The sequence below is a fragment of the Condylura cristata genome, unplaced genomic scaffold (genome assembly GCF_000260355.1).
Source record: "Condylura cristata isolate star-nosed mole 26May11 unplaced genomic scaffold, ConCri1.0 scaffold00011, whole genome shotgun sequence".
NCBI classification, from domain to species: domain Eukaryota; kingdom Metazoa; phylum Chordata; class Mammalia; order Eulipotyphla; family Talpidae; genus Condylura; species Condylura cristata.
Window position 1 is genome coordinate 36,522,952 of NW_004567112.1, and position 24,232 is coordinate 36,547,183.

General features: G+C 35.6%; 1 protein-coding gene across 5 annotated transcripts in view; it reads left to right on the plus strand.

Annotated features, from left to right (window-relative positions):
- USP54 (ubiquitin specific peptidase 54) overlaps positions 1-24,232 on the plus strand; it is a 111,974-nt gene that overhangs the window by 48,952 nt on the left and 38,790 nt on the right. For all 5 annotated transcript variants that reach the window (XM_012723804.1, XM_012723807.1, XM_012723803.1 and 2 more), the window contains exons 2-4: positions 4,425-5,248; positions 7,764-7,856; positions 23,721-23,855. In XM_012723804.1, the coding sequence (XP_012579258.1) occupies positions 5,102-5,248; positions 7,764-7,856; positions 23,721-23,855 (375 nt within the window). In that variant the 5' untranslated portion in view covers positions 4,425-5,101. The remainder of the gene's footprint in view (positions 1-4,424; positions 5,249-7,763; positions 7,857-23,720; positions 23,856-24,232) is intronic.

Consider the following 24,232-nt stretch of genomic DNA (forward strand, 5'->3'; position numbering starts at 1 on the left):
CAGTGTGACTTCCTAATGTTTAGGTTACTTTAGCCTTTAATCCTTCATTAGAAACTGAGATAGTCTTCATGGCTTTTCCATTTGAATCATTGATAAGTTGAACATGATCATTCTTTGTTGACTTATAGAATATTACCCTATTCCTTTTAATAAACTCATTTCTTTGCTATGTTAAGTTTTGTATTTTTAAAAGAATTGTGGAAGTATTTTTCCAAGCACATAGCTAAACTGTGCCAATATCTCACTTATCCCATATGAATCTAGTGTTCTTTTCTACAATTAGAAGACTTGTTCATGGTAACTTACTAGTTTCTGATATCATGAGGTATTCAAAACAAATTTTATTTTTCTGCTTTTAGATATGGCAGTTTACTCATTTAGTGAATCCATTGTTCATTCTTTGTTTTGGAAATGTGGTAGTACATCCACATGCCTATCACATTAAATCATATCCACTGCATATAATGGGTATTTCAGTGTGTGAAATGATCCCATTTTATAGACCCAGAGAACAAAGTTTAGACCTAAGTATCAAGTTATAAAAACTCATACAAAACTAGACATTGAACACATGCTTTAATAAACCAAGTCTAGTACGTTCCTTTTTGTACACTATTACATTGACACTACATCATTTGCATTTTACAGCAAGTTGACATATTCTGTTTTGAGACCTTTTCATGGAAATAGTGTCAAAGGTTTATTACATTTTATATCTAGTACTTACTTTTTTTGTGTTTGTCTTTTTTTTTTCTTCCTTTGGGATTGCCAATATTATCTGGCATGGCATGGATATTATGTACTAGCTTAATGATTTTAGCCTTGATTTTTCATTGAATCACAGTATAATTTTTACATAATTAAAAATTTGCAGATAACAATTCCTTTTCAACTTAAAAATTTGAAACTTTCTATAAGTTGCAAGAAATAGTACAAAGAATTTCTGTATATTCTTCAGCCAATTTTACCTATTATTAACATTTTGTAGCTGCTTTATCTTTCTTTTCCTCCTTCCTCTCTCGCTCCCTTCATATACACACTCAAATTTTTTTTCTGAATCAGTTCAGAGTAAGTTGTAGACATTATGCTCCTAAATACTTCAGATTGCCGCAGAACTCCTCTTTTAAAATCTAATTATTTATATTTTTTACATCATTCTTCATTTTTGTGCATTGTTTGCTTTCTCCGCTGTTGTAATCCCCATAGAATTCCCACTGCCACTTCACCTGTGCACTATCATCATAGTTCCTAGTGCTCTTCCCTCTCCTGTTTTGAACCTCTCCCTCCCCTGCAGAATGTTGCCACTTGCCTGTTAATTTTTTTAAATTGTTGTTATTTTTTTCCCTTTGATTCCTTATTTGGTTCCCCTATATTCCTTCTATAAGTGAAACCATTCGATATTTTCTTTTTTCCTTATAACTTATTTTACTGAGCAGAATCCCTTCTAGCTCCATCCATGTTTTTGTGAATGGCATTAATTTATCTTTTTGATTGCTGAGTAGTTTTCCATTGTGTATATATACCACATCTTCTCCATCCAGTCATCTATTTTTGGGCTGTTGGGTTGTTTCCATATCTTTCTTACTATAAACAGTACTGCAGTAAACATAGGGGTACAAGGACCCCCCTTTTTTAAAAAAGATTTATTTATTCATACAGAACTGGGGTACAGGCTACAGATGTGGCGGGTGAGAGAGGATTTACCAGAGACAGAGCGGGGTACAGAACAGGCAGATCGACGAAGTACACTGCTGCGGGGAGCAGCAGGTCAGGAGAGGTCTGCCTCGCCATGTGGATCTCCTCCAGGGCAAGCGGGGATCGAACTCAAGCGGAAGTGGCTTAAGCTTCTTTGTGCTGTGCTTTAACCCGCTGTGCCACCAGGGAGGGCCCACAAGGATCCTTTTGAATTCATGTTTTTGTGTTATTTGGGTAGACTCCAAGGAATGGCATTGCTGGGTCATATGGTAGCTCCATTTTTACTATTTTGAGAAACCTCCACACAGCTTTCCATAGAGGTTGGACTAGTTTCCATTCCTACCAGCAGTGTAGGAAAGTTCCTTTTTCTCCACATCCTTGCCATTTGTTGCTAGTTTTTTAAATATTTGCCATTCTCACTGGTATAATGTGGTATCTCATTATGGTTTTGGATTGCATTTCCTTGATTAATGAATAGCTCATTGGACTTCTAAGAACTTCTTTTAAAAAATAGATTGTTAGAACCATTTGGGTAAACTCTTAATTTACTTTCTCATTTAAAGTAGATAGCATTGGAGAAGGATTTGGTGCTAGATGTATAGCTTAAGTGAAATATTTCCTAGGGCCCTCCTTGGTGGGCCTAGCAGCCTTGCAAGCTAGCCACAACCACTTCAGTGTGAGTTTGATCCCCAGCCCCGGAGGTGACCCACATGGCGTGTCAGACCTCTCCTGACCCACCTGCTGCTCCTATCAGCAGTGTACTTTGTAGATCTGCCTGTTCTGCTCCCCACTCTGTCTCTGGTGAATTCTTTCACCGCCACCACACCTCTGTATGCATAAATAAATAAATAAATAAATCTTTAAAAAGAAAAAGGAAATATTTTCTCATTAGTATTTTTTTGCATTTGTTACTGCCTGTTCTGGCTTTGTTCTTTTTGGCTCTCACTTATAGTTTCTGACACACCTAGAACAAATGTGAGAGTTTATTGCCTTACTCTACGTAATTATATCATTCGAAGCTGGAACTTTTTTTTTTTTTTTCTGTTATTGCCCTTCCTCTCTTTGCTCCCTGAACTTAGGGGTGTGTATCATAGGGCAGGGTGAGTTTCAGTAAGCTCCTAATGTGGATACTAAAAACCCCACCTTTCTGCTAAGTCCTTTTGTCTGTGAGCAAAGTGGAGGCTTGGTACTTGTCATTCCTTTGCTGCTGTTGAACTCCAGGAATGCTGCATAGCTTGTTGGAAGTTGCGAAGTCGCTTCAAGTGAGGTATATATAAAGGTGTGTTTGCGCTGTGAGGGTCTTGTAGTCAGTGGGATCCTTCTTGGTGTCATGTTGCTCATCAAGTAATTTGCCTCATGCATAGCTCTGTGACATGATCTTTGGAATAGTATAATAAAATGAACAAATTATAGTCAAACATTCTAACTCTGCCACTTAGCAACTTTCATTTGGGTGAGTAAAAAGTCTTTAAGCCTGACTCTATCTACTCTTCTGTAAGATGAAACGTTAATAATTGCATGAGAGGGCTGTTGTGAAGATTAACTAAAGAACCTAACTATAGTGATTTGCATCAGTCTGACACAGTTAGTATTTTGTTATTCATTCATAGTCCGGATATATGATAGACACCATATAAGGCAAATACAGAGTAATAAAAACAAATACAGAATAATGACACTGCAGTATATAATCACATACTTTAATTGTGACATGTAGATTATAAACAGTCTGGGAATTTGGAGAAGGGAAAGAACAGTCTTGTGCAATCATTTAATGTTCCTGTGCCGTAGTTTTTTTTAGTGGGCATGCTGTGGGTAATGCTGAGTTATTTTCCCAGAGAATGATTCAGATGCTATAGCATTTCTTTTTTCAGGTTTTCTATATGATGGTGGGAAGGTAAGGAGAAGCTTTGAGAACTGTTAGGAGCCAAATTTAACACTCACCATTCTTATTTTTTTTCTTATATGGGCATGGCAGACATTTAGGAAAACTTGAAGCTAGAAATTAGAAGCATTTCTTTCCAAGGAAGATTCTCACTTTAGTATTTCTCCTTGTTGCTTCACTGGCTTTAATTAGTTGAAATCTAATGTTGGTCATGGATGGCCTCTGATTGTAAATCCCTTGGATATATTCTGAGGATTAAGTAACCCAAATTGTCCCTTTTAACAAACAAACTGGAGAAGATTTAGTTCTTTTGGATTGTTTTTTAAAGGACATATGGTTTATGCACCATGAGTGTTCCTTGGGAATGGGACATCTTCACTCAGAAAGGAGTAGATTGGTAACTTGGCCCTCACATCTTTAAAATGGTTTTCATAATCTTTAAAGATGTAAAACACATCATTAAAATTTTCTTTACTAATAATATCCAGAAGGAACTGTTTGAATTCTTAGCTTACATAGTAAATTTTTTTGTTAGTTTGACTTTTGAAGGTTTGTTTTGGTTTTTATATATGTCCAGATCAACTCTTTCCTCCTTTTAAAAAAACTGTAGAATCCCACATGAAAGTAAAGCTGTTCACACCTTTTTTTCCCACCCTCTTTGGGTGATAAGTTTTTTCTTTTTCTTTCTTTCTTTCTTTCTTTTTTTTTTTTTTTGGCATTGTTTGCCAAGGTTTCAAGTTTATAGTGAGAGGTGAGGCAACTTGGTCTTGGCAGTACAGCACAAAGCCAGTATAGTCATTTAAATGACGCAAACTTTTGATTTTTTTTTTCCTTTCTGTTAAAGCTCTTTGGCACAGCTGGCTATTCTAGTCACATAGGAAAAGAGAAGAAACTTTGTGAAGTTCTGGATGCAGTAGAAGATGTTTGGGGCATATTAAAAAGCAGCAGCAGCAAAACAACAAAACCACCACATATTTTAAGCGACTTTCTTCATTTTTGTGGACTATGACAATTTGAGTTTTTACTTTGGAGGATGATGGGACAAATGAAGAGAAAGAGAGGAGTATTGAGTTGGTTTCTTGCTTATCCGTCTGCCTCTCCCTCCAGTTGGAAAAATCTTCAGTCCACAAGAAGGTTGTAAACAAGTCTCAAGGACATCTCCTGCCCTGATCCCTGGATGCTGTGGGAGTTGAGGAGTATAGCCACTTCAGGACTTTATGGAGGCAGTTGAAGAAAAATAGAAGGAAGCAATACTTAGGAATTACTTTGTGATAGTCCTGTGTCATGTTAAACTTAGGCATTGTTTGGAACAAGTGGAGGATGGCTGTGTCATGTGGATCTAAGAGGATACCTGATTTCCTGGCACTACATGTATGATGTTTGGAAAGTTGTAACAAAATCTTTCAACATAAATTCACTAAATTCTGGATTCTCTTTCTGCTAAGAACTTCAGCAAACAGAACTTCCCTTACTAAATGGTATAAAACCTTCTCTGAGTTTCAATGTGATATATGAACAATAATGTCTTGGAAGAAAAATTATTTTTCAGGAGGGCGTGGTAGTGTCCAAGGGATGTTTGCACCTCGAAGCTCAACCTCCATAGCCCCTAGCAAAGGCCTCAGCAATGAGCCAGGGCAAAACAGCTGCTTTCTCAACAGTGCTCTGCAGGTAAGAGTACTTTATTTCTTTCATGAACTTTGGCACTATATTTTGATTATTTTCTAAAATATAATATTTAACAGTAACCTGAGGTTATTATTTTTTTTATATGTGTGTGATTGTAGACAAGTCACTTTATCTATTTGTGTCTCAGTTACCTTTTTTGTAAAACAGGAGATTAATAGTGATATTAGTAATGCCATTACTACTACTACTTACTGCTCAAGGGAGGTACATGAACTAGATGATCATCCTACTTGTTTATTGAGTTTTCCCCTAACAGTCCCTATTGAATCCTTTTAGGTATCTTATTACCCTAGTTCCTTTTTTCAGTGTAAAAAGCAAGATTCTTTTTTATAAGTTACAGATTTTGAGGTATATTTTCTTTTCTCATAATACTGAGTCTCTTAGCATACACATTGAGTAGAGTTTAGTCTTTGAAATTTAACTACTTCATCATCTCCTTCGTCTGAACTTTTCAGGAATGCTTAAACAGAGCTGGGGAAAACTAGTACTCCTATAGTGATTACCTACTACAGGTTTTTTTTTTTTTTGGTATTGCTTACCACATTTGTGGTCTCAGAATTCAAAATTTCCTTTCTTTCTGCGTGTTCTGCATAGGCCCATAGGGTGTTAGGTTTATCCCCCTTGGTTCAATTTTCAAGTAATTACTTTCCCTTCTTTTCTGCTTTTCAGAGTAAAAGTAAATGAAATTTTCCTTTCAAGATAATTATGCTTGGGTAAAATATTAGATTTATACCTCAAATGTAATGAGAAAATAGGATACTATGAGAGAAGAAAAGACACGGCAATGTATTTGGTGTTAAAAGTGCTATGCTTAGGACTTAGGAGACCTAGATTTTATAGACTAGTCTTGTGACCTTATGCACATGGTATTTCAGTTTCTTCATTTATGAACAGAAGAATTTTGTCAGGCTTACCAAGTAATAAAAATTCTATCCTCTCAGTCTTTAAATTTTTATTTGAAAATATTAGAAATTCCTATGCTGTCAAGATTATATAAAAAAAATTACATACCTTCCTTAATATATTACCATACATTTCATGCATTTGGGTGGGTGGAGGAATGGGGAGTTGTCAACCCCAGATGATGCATATTAGGTTTTTGAGTGATTTTATATAAATTAACAGCACTTTTATAATTTACAAGCAGGCAAAATAGGGTACAGTTAAAGGGATGTTTTCTTCCTTGTGGGCATAATTCTCTTTTTATAATTCTGTTAATTCTACCTTTCTCTGTGATGTTCTATTTACATTATTAATTGAAACAATACTATTTATGACTTTCTGTTCTAATTTCCAGCACCTATATGAACACATACTTTATGTATATATACACATTTCTATATTCATACTTAAAGATTAAATTACTTGTGGTTTGGGGTTAATTGTTATAACCATATTACAAGTTGAAAATAATTGTTTTTCTACTAATATTAATATTCTAACCTCTGCTTCAAAAGCTGTGTTCTTCACAGATGTGTAGAACCTATTTCATTTGTTGAGAAAAGGTTTATTTATTTGGAAGCACAGTGTGTTTCAAAGATCTTTTATCGTGTATTCTTAGAAATACATGAATAAGAAACTCCAGAGGTATACTGTGACCTGGGACTCTGGAAGTACAATGCTTTATTTTCATGTGCGATGCCATTTAAATATTTCCTAAGGCATTATTCCACCATTTCTTTTTAACTGAATACTACAGTTTAATCAGAATTCCTTCATTTTTACCTAGTATCATTTTATCTGTTCCAGAATCCCACCTGGGCAACAATATTTTCATTTACTTGTCATATGTCTTTGGTCTTCTTTTGACTATAACAGTTTCTCAAGCTTTCCTTTTTCTTTCTTTCTTTTTTTTTTTGATGACCTTAACATGTTGAGGAGTACTAGTCTTGTAGAATACCCTAGTACTGGAGTTTGGAGCTTGTTTGATGTTTTTCTCATTATTAGAGTGAGATTATAGATTTTGAGAGAAATACCATGAAAGTATAGTGCCGTTGTCATCACATATTAAATTTACATACTGTGAACATGATTTATCACTAATATCATTGCAATTGTTTCATTCTGTTAATTTAAGGAGGCCTTAACTCTCAGAAGTGTTCAAGAATTGAGAAGTCTAGCAAAAATGAAAGATCACAGTGTAATTCAGGCTTATAATGTTTTAAAATATTGCTGCTTTTCTTGCATGAATAATTAAGGCAAACTTATTTTATAGCTTTTACCACATTTTTTTTCAGAATCACATTTGATATATTTCAAATCATATTTCCTTTGTGTGTTCTTCTTTCATGTTCAAATTAATGTCTGTTTCAGAATATAGCTTTATATCCCTCTAATAAGAATCTTCATCTTTTTTTGACTTTGTTTTAATATACTAGAATGAGCTGAGTCTTCAGAATAAAGATATCTTCTGTAATTATCTATGTTTGAACTCTTGGAATTAAATATTAAAAAGTGATTTCTATAGAGTAATGAAGTATTTTCTCTTTTTTGCTAGGTTTTATGGCACTTGGACATCTTCCGACGTAGCTTTAGGCAACTTACAACTCACAAGTGCATGGGAGATTCCTGCATCTTTTGTGCTCTCAAGGTAAGTGCTTCTAATTTGTTTCTTCTCACTTCAGAATGACCAGTATTGTGGTGGTTAAGTTAATCAGGATGATACTAAAGAATTTGTTACTTAGTATGCCTATAGTTTAGTGCAAAAGATGAATGTGATTAATTTTCTGACTCAGAGATTTTAAGGTGTGCTTCTAAAAAGGAAGAACTAGGATATATAAAGGACTCATTCTCCATTACTTTATCTGTTTCTCCAATGTGTAGCTTTTCTGTTGTGCCCCCTAACCCCCATATACAATGGCTTATTTGTGGTTGGATGAGTATGCTTAAGTTTTGAGTAAATTTCCAGAGTCGTTTTTCAGACTCATCAAATCGGAATTCTTGGTTTGTTACAGTCATGCTTGGGTATATTAATTTAGTTGTTCTTACATTTTAGTGTAGGAGAACTTTCCATTTATTTTGGTTATTTGCAATTGTTTTGACTCAAAACAATTTCTTAACTTGCATCACTATGACATTTTAAAATTTTAATTATGATATGATTATTTTTTAAAGATTCATTTATTTATACATACAAAACTGGGGTATAGGTCAGAGGTACAAGGTTGGGGGTGAGAAGATTCACCACAGACAGAGTGGGGAGCAGAACAGACAGATGAACTGAAATACACTGCTGAGGGGAGCAGCGGATGGGTCAGGAGAGGTCTGTCACACCATGTGGGTCAGCTCCCTGGTTGGGTATGGAATTGGTGCTGCATTAGGTGCGGTAGCTTCATAGTGCTGTGCTTTAACCCATTGCACCACAAGGGAGGGTACACTTTGACATTTTAAGTCCTTCCAGGCATATATATTTAGAAAGAGATAACTGAATCTTCTGAACTTTTTGCCACTTAGTTAACATCTTTTTTCCCCCACCCTTTGTTTGACTTTTAGCAAAATATAGAATGTAAGTTATTTGTTAGTTGAAGAGTTTAAATAAGTATTATAAAGTTAGATCTTTTAGTTTTTAGTTTTTAGTATTTTCTGACTGCTCCTATTCAGAATGAGTCCATTCAAAAGAGCATTTGGGAGTCTCCTGGTGGTACAGGAGTTACAATTGTAGCACTATCATGCTACCCCCCCCCCCAATCTGGCATGAATTTGATTCCCACTAGGGACCTTGTACATGGTGTAAGCAGACTTCTCCTATCTCACCCACCACTACCCTCAGCAGTGTATTTCAGTAGATCTGTCTGTTTTGCTCCCCATCCTCCTCTCACCCTCCCCTGCACCTCCACACAGTTCTTCTATGTGTAAATAAATAAATAAAAATAACAGAAGAGTATTAGGCTCGGTTGTCTGAAAGGTACATTGTCAACAAATCTGAATTAGGACAAATAAGAAACATAGTCCTTGGTCAGCAAGTACAATGGAAGTTTGGTTCATGGCTTTGAAACCAGAAAATCAGGACAAGATACTTGGTAGAGAGATATGAGTTCTGGAGAAATCCCTGGTAGAAGAATCTCCTAAAATTGTAAACTCTTATCTGATCTAGGAAGGAATGATAGAACTTTTATATGATCCCCTCCCTTTCTAATCAAAGTATAACCTTTGATTAGTCAGCACTGTGCCATACTCTTCACTTTTGTGAGACTCTGAAAACTGATTGTCAAGTCTTACAATGTTTCATTTTCCAGAGAAACAAACTGTTAATTTTATATAAACCATTATCAGTGGATTCGCCAGAGAGACAAAAATAACCACTATACTTTATGGAACACATTTTAAGACACTCATGTGTGGAAAGGAAGTTGTTTTTTCATCTTATAGGAGCTGAGGATATATCTTGGGACTCTGCAGAAGCATTTCCTTATAATAGGTAAATGGGCTTAGGGAATCAAAGGTTGTATTTTGGGTCTTCACAATCCTGAGATGTATTGAAATTCTGGTACTTTCCACATTACTGTTTCATCTAACTGTTAGATTTACTTTTCTTCCTGCCTCTTTTGCTATAGTAAGAGTGATAAAATCATTGCTTTTTTTCCCCAAAGTATATTTCAATGCCTCAGTATTATGTAATTTCTAAATTATTAGCAATAGAACTAGTTTGCATAATTCATGCTTTACATGGCATTATTTGCATTCTTTTAATTATTAATGCACTTAATTTGAAAAGTATAGATAGACTGACAGTGCAGATAGTTTATTTTAACAGTATATATGAGCTGAACTTGATTCTAATTTCATTGACAGATTAAAATTGTTGAAATTGCTTTGTTTCTAAGAGACATTGCTTTATTTATACGGAAGGCTTCATTTTCTGAGAGAATAGACAAGATTATGAGTATACAATAAAGGAGTAAACCTGAAGGGATATCACTATCTGGATCCTTTTCTAGAATGTCTCGTTTGCCATTTAAAATTTCTTAAAGTTAGGGCCCTCCCTGGTGGCACAACAGGTTAAAGCACAGTGCCATGAAGCTATCCGAAGCCACTGCAGCATGAGCTTAATCCCTGGCAAGGGAAGTGACCCCCATGGTGTGGCAGACCTTTCCTGACCCGCCTGCTGCTCCCCTCAGCAGTATATTTCAGTCAGTCTGCCTGTTCTGCTTCCCACACTGTCTCTGGTGAATCCTCTCACTCCCAACATCTCTGACCTGCGTAAATAAATAAATCTTAAAAAAATTTTTTTTACAGTTAATTTTTTTGATTCATCATTGGTTTACAAAACTATGTAAGTTTCAGTGGTATAGCTACAGATCTCTATGAATATATGTACTGCAACACACTCACCACCAGAGATCTAATACCATTCATTACATTACCCCCTGTACCCATTGCTCTTACTTTCTCTCCTCTAGTAATCTTTTAAAAAATATTTATTTATTTATGCATGCAGATTAGAGGCGTAGAGGCTGAGTGTGGGGAGCAGAACGAACAGATCGAAATATACTGCTGAGTGGAGCAGTGGGCGAGACAGGAGAGGTCTGCTGTGCCATGTGGGTCACCTTCCTGATTGGAGATCAAACTCATGCTGCAGTGGCTGCAGATAGCTTCATATTGCCATGTTTTACCTACCCTTTGTACCATAAGAAAGGGGCCTCTTTTTTTTTTTTTTTTGAGGCTAAGGGTAATTAGAAATATTTTGATAGAATATGAAAGAGTACAATTCATAATTATACTACATTCTCATCAGTATAAGACAAGAAAAACTAGGAAGGATAAAGATTAAAAAGAAAGATACTAAGTTGTTGTAATTTGTAGATGATGTGGTTGGCTATTTAAAAAAAAGCAAAAGAATCTGTTGTTGATAAATCAGTAGAATCAATAAGACAGTTTAGCATATTGTTGCCTATAAGATCAAGGTGTAACTTACATTAAATTTCTATATACTAGCATTTAATAGAAAATTCAATGTAAGAAGAGCTTTTATAATAGCAATACAATACATAAAGTAGATATGAATAAATTTAACACAAAGATATAAGGCATTTATATTAAACCTCAAAAGAGATTCACTATAAGTAATCCTAAAGCAACCCTTTTCATCAAAATAGAGCACTACTGTTAACCTTAGTCATCTCCTTCCCTTTTTGTCATTATCTCCTCCTTTCTCCCAGGGATAACTTCCTTCCTAATAATTGTGGTAATAACTTCCTTGATTTATCTGATTATTTTTCTACATATATATTTATTCATCAGCAATCTAATTTAAAATGACTCATTTTTTGAAACTGTTGTAAGTGGGATCATTCTATATAAGCATGTGTATATGTATCTTCTTAGTTCAGCAGTATTATGTATCCATTTTCATTATCATGTACCTCATTGTGCAAATCATGGTTTGTTCTACTGCCTGACTACAGACCATATTCTACTGTATAATTACAGTAACCCAGATAGTCATCTGGGTTGTTTCTAGTTTTTTATTTGTATTTGTTTTTCATTGAAGAACTGCAAAAGGTGCAGGAGCTTGGGGGGAGGTGAGAAGATCACCAGAGAGACATTAGGGTGCAGAACAGGTTGATTTACTGAATATACTGCTAAGGTTAGTAGTCGGCTAGACAGGAGAGGTCTGCTGCACTATGTGGGTTAGTTCCGTGGCCAGGGATTGAACCTGGACTGTAGTGGTAATAGCACTGAGACTTAATCTCTAGTCCACCAGAGAGGCCCCTCTAGTTTTTGATTATTTATGAACAATATTGCCAAGAATATTCTGATACATACCTAAATTTGTGCACATGTATCTTTTATGTAAATGCCCAGAAATGGAATTACAGATCATAGGATATCTGTATCATTCAACATTTTTAGATAATGGCAACTATTTTCCATTGTGTACTAATGAATCCTTTGACTAGCGCTTTTTCCTGAAAGTTAACAAGTCAATTCTGAAATTCATATGACAAACAATAAAGAATAGGTACTATATTATTGAGAAAGAATAAAAAAATGAGTGACTTGCCTATTTATAGGTCAGAGTAGGCTAAGTAGGCCAATATATAGTAATAAACAACCCCAAAATCTTACTGAAAAAGAAAAGATTTATTTTTTACTCATTATTTGTCCACTGCAGTTTCATAGGGAAACTGCATAGTGATTGTAGTCACTTAGATAGTGAGATGCCTAAACTATAACCAAGTTGAATATTTTTTAAAAAGATCTTATTTATTTTTGTGCAGGCCAGAGGTGTGGGGGAGGGAGTGAGAGGATATACCAGAGACAGAGTCGTGAGCAGAACAGATGGATCCACTGAAATACATTGCTGACAGTAGCACTAGGCAAGACAGTAGAAGTCAGCTGCACCATGTGGGGCAGCTCACTGGCTGGGGATTGAACTCAGGTCATCGTGGTGATAAATGCTGAAACTCTAGGCTACCAGGAAGGTCCTAACTAAGTTGCATATTACTAGTTTCTAAGCCAGAGGGGATAAAGCTCTAGAGGGTTTTATATAGGCAATTAAATACTTAGCAGATCACTTCTGCTTATAACTCACTGATCAGAGCATATGACCTCAATGTATCACAAAAGAGCTAGGGAGTGTGATCCTTTTATACATTTTGGAAGAGAGAAGAACTTATTACTACCTCAGACTATACCAAAAGTTAGAATTTCATATGAATTAAGGAGCAAAATGTCGAAGAAATCATTTAAAAAATGTTAATAGAGGGCCCTCCCTGATGGCGCAGCAGGTTGAAGCACAGCACTAAGAAGCTAAAGCCACTTCCTCATGAGTTTGATCCCCACCTGCCCCGGAAGTGACCACATGGAGTGGCAGACCTCTCCTGACCTGCCCACCGCTCCTCTCAGCAGTATACTTCAGTGATCTGCCTGTCCTGCTCCCCACTGTCTCTGGTGAATCCTCTCACCACCCCTGCATCTCTGACCTGTACCCCAGTTCTGTATGCACAAATAAATAAATCTTAAAAAAAAATTTTTTTTAAGAAAAAAATTTTTTAATAGAAGACACACAGGATTATCATGACCTATGGAGTAGAGGTGATTATTATATAAAACATGAAAAATACAAAATTGGAAAAAAATGAATACTTCTCATCAGAAGACACTATAAGGAGAGTAATGACACAAGGCTCCACACTGGGGAAAATACCAACAATATGTAACCAAAAGAGAATTGGCATCCATCATAGCTCTGGAGAACAAAGGATAATTAAAAGATAAATGAAACAAAAATGGACAAAAGACAAACAGGCATTTTGCTGACCAAATGACCTATGAGCACATGAAAGATGCATTAGTAGTCAGAGGAATATAAGCTAAACTATATTGTCAGGTTAGCAGAAATTTAAAAAATTAGAAATATAAAATATTAAGAATTTATATGCATTGCTTGTTGGTTTATAAATTGATACCACTGCTTAGGAAATAGCTTGGCATTACTTGGTAAAGTTGAACTTGCATACAGCCAACCACTCAGCAGTTCTACTTTTAGATATGTACTGTAGAAAACTTTTTGTGCATACTTAACAGTACATTAAAAAATGTCCAAAGTAATTTTTTTTGGTGATAATAGAAAAGTGGAAACAATCCATCCCTGCTATAGTAGAATGGATTTAAAAATATATGGCTTATTTCTGGAGTAAAATATTATATAGTAGTGAAAATATATAACCTGGAGATTAATTTGGATTAGTTACAAAAATGTCACATTGAATGAAAAACAAGTTACAGAAGACTACACAAAATGATTCCATTTATTTACAAAGCAAAAACAGGCAAAGCTCAACATATTATTCTCAGGCACATATATGTGATAAATCTATAGAAAAAAAATAAAATTACTTCCATAAATTTTGGGGCAAAGGTTACTTCAGGAAGGGGGCGCAGGGTAGGGGGCGAGGATGTACTAACTAGAAGTCTCAAACTCATTGCTAATTTTTCTATTTTTAAAATTGGTGGTGGGCACATAGGCATTTTATTATTCTTTGGCTGTATATATTATCATATTTGTTGTTTATTTGATAATGACTTACTATAAATATAAGTACCATCATCATTGGTACTAAAGTGTAAAGAGAGAAACTAAAAATTGCCTGAATTACACTGCAGAGATTATCATTTCTCTTTATGCCTTCTCTCTGGTTTATGATATTTCTAATAATGTCTGTTCACTGGTTTAATAAAAGGTACTGTTTTTCAGATTCCTCAATTGCTTCTCTATCGCTAATATATTCCGACTATCTTTCCTTTATTCTAACTTTAGTCCTCTTTTTTAAGTTACTCCCATCTTACAACATTGAAGTGACTCCCAGTTATCTCCTAATCACTTAAAAGTGTATGATTATAAACATTTTAAAAACTCCTATCATACTTTATTTTCCCTTCTTCCCCTTCCCTGGGTACTCTGTATTTCAGTTGCTATAGTAAATGATGTACTTGCTATATGTACCTCATAGATTGCAGATGATATTCATTTTGCCTGGATGCCTGTAAATATAATGAAAGTACTACCATCACTAGTACTAAAGTATAAAGAGAGAAACTAAAAATCGCCTGAATTATACCACAGAGATTATCATTCTTTTTATGCCTTCTCTCAGATTTATATTTGTAATAGTATCATTAGACACTCAAGACACTCAAAACAATGACCTAATAAATAAATGATAATACACCCCTTTACCAAACCACATACACCTTTCAGAATTCCACTTCAGAAATGTGTCCTTCCTGATGTCAATACAACCTATCTTTAGCTAGGTTCTTGATTGTTTGACTTAACAGCATTTTTAGCATGGCTGAATGAGTTTTTGTGATCATAGTCTAGCTTTTCTGCTCTCTGGGTGTTTCCTGGTTCATAGTGTAAACTCTCAGTTTTTCTAGGTTGATATACTATTTAGTTTTTAGCTTTTAATAATGGAGTTTATGGGTACTTGTTATTTTATTTTTTGTCTTTTACCCTCTTTTTCACGCTTGTCATATTAAACAGAGTTTATCATATTGTAACTTTTGGTCTTTTAGTAGGTCAACTGATCTCAGCCTTCCTACCTCATTTAGTAAGGAAAGAGTAAAGTATGTTGAGGGTGGTGGTGGTGGAGTTGATGGTAGGAAGGATTTGCTAAAGGAAAAGTGAAGGGCTGGGATTCACCAAGACTTACCTGGCATCTTGTGGTTAAGTTATGTTAATCTGTGGTGTCTCAGTGTAGTTGTAATTCTATTTAAATCTCCTTTTTTCCTGTCTCTTCTTTAAAGTTAGAAGAATTAATTTTTGCAGGTACTTTCTATATTCTCTAATGCTGTTAGATTTATAAAATTATAGGTTTTTTTTTTTTCAAAATAGAAAACACTAAACTGAATTAGAAGTACTTTATAAGAACCAGTCAGTTTTATGAAGCCAGAGCTCTTTATGTTGGAGCACAGTTGTTTAGCTCTAGAACCTACTTATTAAGGACAAAAAGGAATACAAATTTGTCTCTAAATGAACCAGAAGCTAGCCAGTTTTCCCTTATTCTGATAGTAGAAAGACTTGCCCTTCTAAGTCTAGCTGAAAGATATGTTTTCCATAGCTTTTTCTTTCCAGTTGTTTCTGTATCTTGCAACAAGCCTGAAATTCCTTATGTGAATATCTTTTGGCTCACTGTGTGGACTTTGTTTTAATATTTTTTTCTTCTGCTTTATGTATTCCTGTCTTGTGATCTTTACTAGGTATCATAGGATATTTGTTGTGTCAAGCAATTGCTTGTAATTGCTACTTGGTGGTTTATACCTAATATTTTTGATAATATTTTGGTCCTGAAAATGTATCTCCCCCCATGTCATATTCAGTCCCTTCAAAATCTTGCATGTGAATTATTAATGATGGCTTTCCTAAAAATAATTTGTGTCAATGTGTCTTTCTGTTTACTTTGAACTATAATGCCTTTGAACTCTTAGTAAATAAAAGAGAATTGTGTGCTACTAACACTACCCCTTCAGCCCCCCAAATTTATTCCTGTCTAGTATTAACTGAAAGATTTTTCCTGATCTAAGTGGTTGTCATGAAGCTCTTATTTATTATTCATATTGAATTTGCTCTTACAACCTCTTTAGCCCCCAGGGTATGATTTTACTTTGGTGTTGGCTTATTTATTTATCTCCATACAGGGGAGGAAATCCGTCCTCTGTACTTAGTATGCCACAGAGATTTTGTTCTCCTTCCAGGGATTGTACTGGAGGCTTTGCAGTGCCAGGATGTAGGACAGAGTGTTTTCTGTTAATAGGCAAAGAAGAATGCTGCATTGATTGGTTAAATTCAACAAATCTTCTCAGTGATTTTTCTTTTAAGAATACTGGAATGAAGCATTAAAGTCAAGGAATGGTGGTGGGTGGAGAGAAGGTGAGGAGATAGGTTTTTATATGTAATTGTCTTTGTGTGTACATGCAGGAAAGTCTGTGTCTCATTGATTGCATATTTGTTAATGGTGTGAGATGGGAGATTTGAGAGTTTAGGCAACAAATCCCTCTATATTTTATAATATATATCATGTTCCTCTTGGGTACTGAAGCATAAGCACAAGGGAGTAAAGTGGTATAAGAAATTACTCATAGCTTACTATTGGTCCTCTCCTTTCTTTTGTAGATGATAGAACTGGAACGGTCTTCATGTCCTTTAGTTATGACCAATATCAGGGAAAAGAAAATTTATAACTTAGGACCATTTAAACTAGGAAATTTAGATATCTGTTTTGTTCCCTAGAAATTTTAGTTAGTAATAAGCAGTCCTTACATAAGGAAGGTATGCCTTTATAACTAGTGTTAGTATCATCTATTTGAGTTGAACTTCCTTGTTTTGTTTATTTATGGGATATGAGAATATTTGTGTGGTCTTTTGTTTAAGATTTCATAGAATTAAAGTCCTATTAAAGATTTGCCACAGGCTATACCTAAATAATCTCAACAGAGTTAGCCATTGACATAACATTGATGATATAAAACTGAGTTTTGTCTCCTTTTAAAATTTTGGAGTTCACTACTTTATATGATATCAAATAGAAAGGTATGTCCATAAGGAAAAAAAAATAGTAGATCTTTATGATTCTTTCCTTTCCAGAGTATGTGGCAAGACTTGAAACTTATAGAATCGCAATATCTTTGTGCATGTCTGGGAGGTTCCTCTTTTTCATTTCCCCTATGGGCTAATTGGTTATGGTATTGATTACAAAATTTGATGTGAATACTGTTAGTAATCTATAAGGTCCCATATTTCTGATCTTGGCAAAAATTAGTAAATTGACTTATAGTTTGTAAAATCGCAGCATTAAGTTTATGATTTCTTACTCAAAGCAATACTATCCCTTGGTAAAATGACCTGTCTTTGCTTCTGTTTTTTTATCCAGTGTCTTGAAGTCTTTCTGTTTTTGTGTCTCTATTTCTGTACGTGTCTACTTTACATAGGTACTAAGAGTGACAATGATAGTTAGCATATCATGTCTTTAACTTCACCATTGCAAGTCCAAAGTACTGGGTTATAAGCTGAATGCAAATAAAAGCTCTAAATTCATGGGGGAGCTATGTTATTGATGGCTGAATTTAATTTAAAGGGACTGATGCAGGTGCCTTTCTAATCAGGAAATCCAGAAGGTAGCTGTTGATATTTTTAAATGTAAGGTTAAAGAATTCCAAGTGAGAAACTAAACTACAGATATATTTGTAAACTCTAGCCCCTTTAGTCTTTATCAATTGGGTTCCAGATGTTCTCTGCCTTTATTAAAGTTGAACCAAGAGTTCTGCCACTGACTTGATATTTAATGATACTAAGGAAATGCTATTTTATCTTTTTCTGGGTATGGTCATAATACTATGACCATAATACTATTTTAAACAAAAATGTTCTTATTTTTTTTTAAGAAGCATTGCTGAACTATTTAAGATGAATATTGTTTGGTACTTGCTTCAAAATGGTCTGGGAGTGGAGTAAGTGGTGGGAGTGGTGGTATAGATGAAATGAGATTGATCACAAGCTGGTCATTGTTGAAGATGAAAGGTACCTGTGCGCTTACTGTGCTATTTTGTCAAATTTTCTGCAATAAAATGTTAAAAATCCAGTGTTACTGTATTTGGTGCCAAAATGATAGATATTTACATACACCTTCCCCTCTTAAAACATTCAACATTCTTTGTAACACACAAAATCAATGCAAGTCCTCTTTTCCAGAAGGCAGTGCCCATCAAGGATTAGCTACATTATCTTCCTCTTAGAAGGTTGTGTTTACAGACAGGGTAGATTGGCTACAAGTAGATTCTATGAATTTGAGGAGGTATGGAAAAAAGAAGAATGTGAGAGCCAAAATAATGATAGATTTGGAAAGATCAGATCAAGAAGAGAAACCCAGAGAATTGAGGTAGGAGTAGTGTATAAAATGGGTTGTGCCTTTAAAGAAGGTATCGCTAGACACCACACCAGAGTAAGCTGTACTGCTGACTAGGCACTTTCATAGGCCTTGGGCCCTTAAAACCATCAACATTAATCCTCTTTGACCCCCATCTTCTTTACTCTTGACTTCTTTTAGTTACACCTAGAAAACACTGAGAGAAATAAACAGCTGTTCCCTGCCTAAAGACAAAAAGTCTGTTTTAGGGGGAAAAACAAACAACCCTTAAGTAACAGTTGTATTTGTAGATGCCAAGCACAAAGACTTTTTGTCTTTATAGTACTTCTATCTTATTTATATGCTTTTCACTAATTTAAATAATTATGTGCTCATATGGGTAGAATTATTGCTACTTAATCCAAGAGATGGGTGGAGAAGCACCTGCTTTTAGTCATTTAAGTCTTGTTGCTTTTGCTTTGCATCCAAGAAAATAGTTAGCACACAAACATGACGTGCCTTTCCTGAGAACCAGAAGGAGGATTTCTTCGGTTTCACCTTCTGAGAAGGGCAGAGAAAAATACCCAAAGGTGTATTCTCTGTTTATTGAAACCACCAGGGACCCCACAGGGAAAAATGATTCTTGAGTTTGGTTTTTCTTTTCCTTTCTCCCTCCCTGCCATAGAATGTAGCACTGGAAGAATACCAGTTTTTGTTCTTTATTGGTGCTACCACCTGTTCTTACTGCTGAACTAAATGTTCTTGGCTTTCTTTGGTGTGAACAGGATCTCCCTCTGGGAAAGGTGGGAGGAGGGTGAAAATGGGAGCAGGAGGAGGCCTGTTCCAGCCTTGTGCTCATGTGAGAGGGACACACAGGGGTTAGTGTGCTGCTCTAACAGAGGGGCTTTTGTGCTACAGCTTCTTCCAGAGCTGTGACTCCACAAATGCATGCTGGGTGGACTCAGGCAGCTTCATCTCTGCTTCGTCCTAACAGTAGGAATGTAAGACAGATAAAAATACTTAAAATTAGAAAATAAAGAAGCTTCAAGCAGAGGTCATCCTGAATGGTCATTGTGTGTGGAGAAAGCTGTTTGTAATTAAGAGAGGAGAAAAAGTTTAACATGGAGACTTTAGTGCCACTAAACCAAGAGTCAGATCTGTTGCTGCAGATCCACTTGGATATGTGAAGATATCTAACATTAGGTCTTTTCCTTTCTTTGCTGAAATCCCTGATACATAGATTATGGAAAATTTGCTGTTCTTTAACACAAGCAACAGAAAAGAGTTTGATTCTTCCTTTCCAGACTTAAGAGATTGGGGAAATAACTCAGGGTAGAAATACTTAAGGCCCTTATTCAACATAGGTCAGTTACAGACAGACTTCGTAGTAACCTAAAATGATTCCCAGATGATTATGATGATGATGATGATAGCAGCTAATACTGAGCACTTATATTGCCAGGCATTCGTCTAATATATTTTAGATAAGTAGAACTATAGATAACTTTTTAAATCCTCAGATAGGACCTCCCTTTTTGTGCAAGGGGTTAAGTCTCAGCACTGTGATGCTATCAGCAACCACTGCAGCATGAGTTCGAGCCAGGGAGCTGACCCATATGGTGCAGCAGACCCACCTGTTCTGCTTCTCACTGTCTTTGGTGAATCCTCTGACCCCCTGCACCTCTGGCCTACACCCCAGTTCTTGTATACAAATAAAGCTTTGGAAAAAAATCTTCATATAGCCCTAGGAAATAAAATCTATTATTAATCCTCTTTTAAAAGAGGAAACTGAAGTTTAGAAAAGTTAAGTAACTTGTCCAAAAGCATACATATGGTAAGTAGTAAGGCTAGGATTTTGAACCCATATAGTCTTGTTCTAGTTTCCTTGCTCTTAAATATTATGTTATACTATCACTCTATGCTTGTACTTTCTCAAACAGGCTCATCTGAATTGCAGAACAAAGGAAGTGATTTGTGCAACTATTTTCTTAATTCTTCCTTGGATGGTAACACTAATACTCTGCAAAGGAAAGAAGTTAATTCATTAGCAGCTTATACTATAGGCCTTCTAAGGTCTTCTTCTTTTTCTTTTTTTAAAGATTTATTTATACATACAGAACTGGGATACAGGCCAGGCAAGGGGTGAGAGGATTTACCAGAGACAGAATGGGAAGCAGAACAGGCAGATTAACTGAAATACACTGAGGAGAGCAGTGGGTGGGTCAGAAGAGGTCTGCCATACCATGTGGGTCAGCTCCCAGGCCTGGGATCCAACTTGTGCTGCAGTGGCTGCAATAGTTTCAGAGTGTTGTGCTTTAAGTCATTGCACCATTAGGGAGGGACCTTCTTTTTTTTTTTTAAGATTTATTTTATACCTACAAGAACAGGGGTATTGGTCAGAGGTGTTGGGGGTGGGGTGAGAGTGTTCACTAGAGACAGAGTAGAGAGCAGAATAGGCAGATGTACTGAAATACAATGCTGAGGGGAGGAGTGGGCGAGACAGAAGAGTTCTGCTACAACATGTAGGTCAGCTCCTTGACTACAGGGATGGAGCTCATGCTGTAGTGGCTGGCAGTAGCTCAATAGCTTGGTAGTGCTTGTCTTTAACCCCTGTGCCACTTAAAGGGAGGCTCTCTAAGGGCTTAATTCTTCAGGGTGGAACCCAGTTGATAAAGACTAAAGGGGCTATAGTTTACAAATATATCTGTACAGAACTATCTTGGAACTGATTTCTCATTGACTTGTTTTGGAACTAGTTTTGGGCTCTGAATAAAGGATCAACCCTCATCTGTCCCTTGCTCTAGTAGAGCCTTTGTCAACAGTAATGTCTTATTTATATTTGGGAAGAGCAGAAGATTGAGATATGTTCACTAAGTTTCATCAAGCTGAGATGACTTTTAGTAAATTATCAAGTGTTCAGATCACTAACTTATAGACGTTTCTAGGAGTGTAACAGTGAATTAAAGTACAGAAAACTCTGATGTAGTCTCCAGAGTAGGCTCAGGCAACTAAATGAAAAACATGATATGACAGATGGCAGATATAACATGTAAAGATCGGAGGCTTGGCAAAGAGAGAGGGATTTGAGCTTGCAATTTTAAATAGAATGATCAGGAAGGTTCTATTTGGATAAAACCTGAAGGAATGAGTGACTGAGTTGCTGATAGGTGAAGTAAAATGAGGGCCAAGAATTGATCATTCTAGGTTGGTGAGGCCTCCTGTTTTTAAGCCATACAGGTAGATTTATAAAGTATTCTTGTTCTGACCTCATTGGCAAGTCTGAAAAATAATCCTGGGATATTTTTCAATTTGACAGGATTACTAACAAGAAATTCAGTTGGATGACATTTGTTGATCTAACTCATTGTTAAATTGCTTATCTGAATGGTTTAGTGAAGATTTGGGCCTTGTGATGTTAAAGAGCACATTCTAGTTTCTGTGAGGTGGGTCCAATACCATTTCAGAAGTACTCAGTAAGTCAGGTACCACTTGTTGGCCCTCTGTTTCTATTCTCTGGCCATCATATTCATCATTGTTCTAGATGTGCATGAAACAGAAGGTAAGCTATACCAAACGTTTAGTTATACCAAGAGAAAAAAAAGTTTCACATTAAAAGATACCAGAAAACTGGAATATATTTGTCACAAGTAGACCCTGTCGCAAGTAGTATATTTGTCAAAAAAGACCCTGAAAAACTAAATGTAATTAGAATGAATAAAATCAACTAGTCTAATTGCTGACAAGGATATCAGGAAATTGATTTATATTCATGCACTGGTGGAAGTATACGTTGGCATAATGTCTTTAAAAATAGCAAAAAATTGGGAGACTGCCAAAATGTCTGTCAACAAAGAGATGGATGATAAATGTGTTAGAGTCACCTGATGAATTACCATATAGCAGGAAAAAGGTATGAGCCAGGTCTGTGTAGTATATCATCATGGGTAGATCACAAAAGCAGTGTTTGAAATAAGCCAGAAAGAAAATGAAAAGTACCGGATAGTTTCACTCATAGCAGTAGTGTAAGGGATCAGGAAAAAAAATTGTAATTGTAATAAAGTAAAAACACATCAACTAACAACTATAAACCAGAGACATTCTACAGGGGAAAAGAGGGAGGGGAACTGGATCAAAGCTGGATGGAAGAGCACAAAGGATAATGGTGATGGCACATGGGTGAAGTGATGGTGGGAAGTCCACGGGGACTACAACTGAGATGAAAAAAATGTACAAAATGAAGAATGAAGTAAAAAAAAAAGTAATGTTCTATCAAAATATTTGAATAAAATGATTCTATATCCAAAAAAAAGCAAAGATTAATTAAAAAAAAATGAAGTAGGTGATACTTAAAAACAATTTTTTAAAGTAATAATATATAATATGATAATATGTAAGTTTCTGGTATGCATCATTTATGATAAATCAGTCTTTATAATACATTGTTATCTTTAAGCAAAAACATACATAAAAGGATACTATGTTTCATTTAAGTCTGGATGTGTATATTTATACATATTTATGTGAAAGTATTAAAAAACAGAAGGTTATGTAACAAACTCATGATAGTGAATGACTGAGAGTGGGCATTTCTTAAATAGGACTCTGTACACTAGAAGTAAGCATAACAGAATATTCTTGCTGTTAGACATGTGGGTGTACTTAGGGTAATTTTACATAGCTAAACAATTTCAAAAAAGGTGGCCAAATTTCATAGAATGAGTCCCCAGGGAATATTTTACCAAACTATTTATATGTAATTTATCCCTAGTTACCTGACCATCTACCTCTATCTGTATCAGAGGAAGTGATATAATTGCATTACTTTAATTTATGAGAGTGATTTTTCCTAATGTGTCCTGGATGACATCACACTCAGATGGAGTAACAAAAATTCTGTTAGCACAGATCAGGCACATTATTTTGACTCTTGATCTTTCACTTTTTTTTTTTTTTTTTAACTAACTGCAAGTATATCAACTCCTGGGAAGTACGGTTGGTACATTTGGTTCTATAACTATAATCATGAGCATGCTGGCATGACAAACTGGGATGTACAGGAGCTTAATAACAGCATTGTGCTTTTCTCTTGTCTAACCTCTTCCCTGCAGGGTATCTTTAACCAGTTTCAGTGTAGTAGTGAGAAAGTGCTTCCATCTGACACTCTCCGCAGTGCTCTGGCAAAGACTTTTCAGGATGAACAGCGTTTCCAGCTGGGAATTATGGATGATGCTGCAGAGTGCTTTGTAAGTGCTGGTCTCTGGCCCTGTTTAACATGGGGTGGGGCTGTTGATGGTCTTTATCAAGGGCTGGCTGCTTTACTGAGGAGGAGTTGACTATGCCTTGTTCTCTACAGTTAGAATGAAAATTTTCCCTAATTTCTTTAGCTCTAGGTTGTCTCTGTGAATGCATAGGAATTGTTTAGTAGTTATGTTCTTTTTAATTAGGTTTTAGGGTAGTTTTGTGCTTGCTATTGCATAAAACAATAGTGATTCCTACCTTCAAAGAGGAAGGTAGGAATTTATTAAATACAAATTGCTAGGTCCCATTCCCTTGAGTTTCTGATTGAGTAGTTCCAGAGTGGGCTCAAAAATAACTCTAAAAATTTTTCAGGTGATACTAA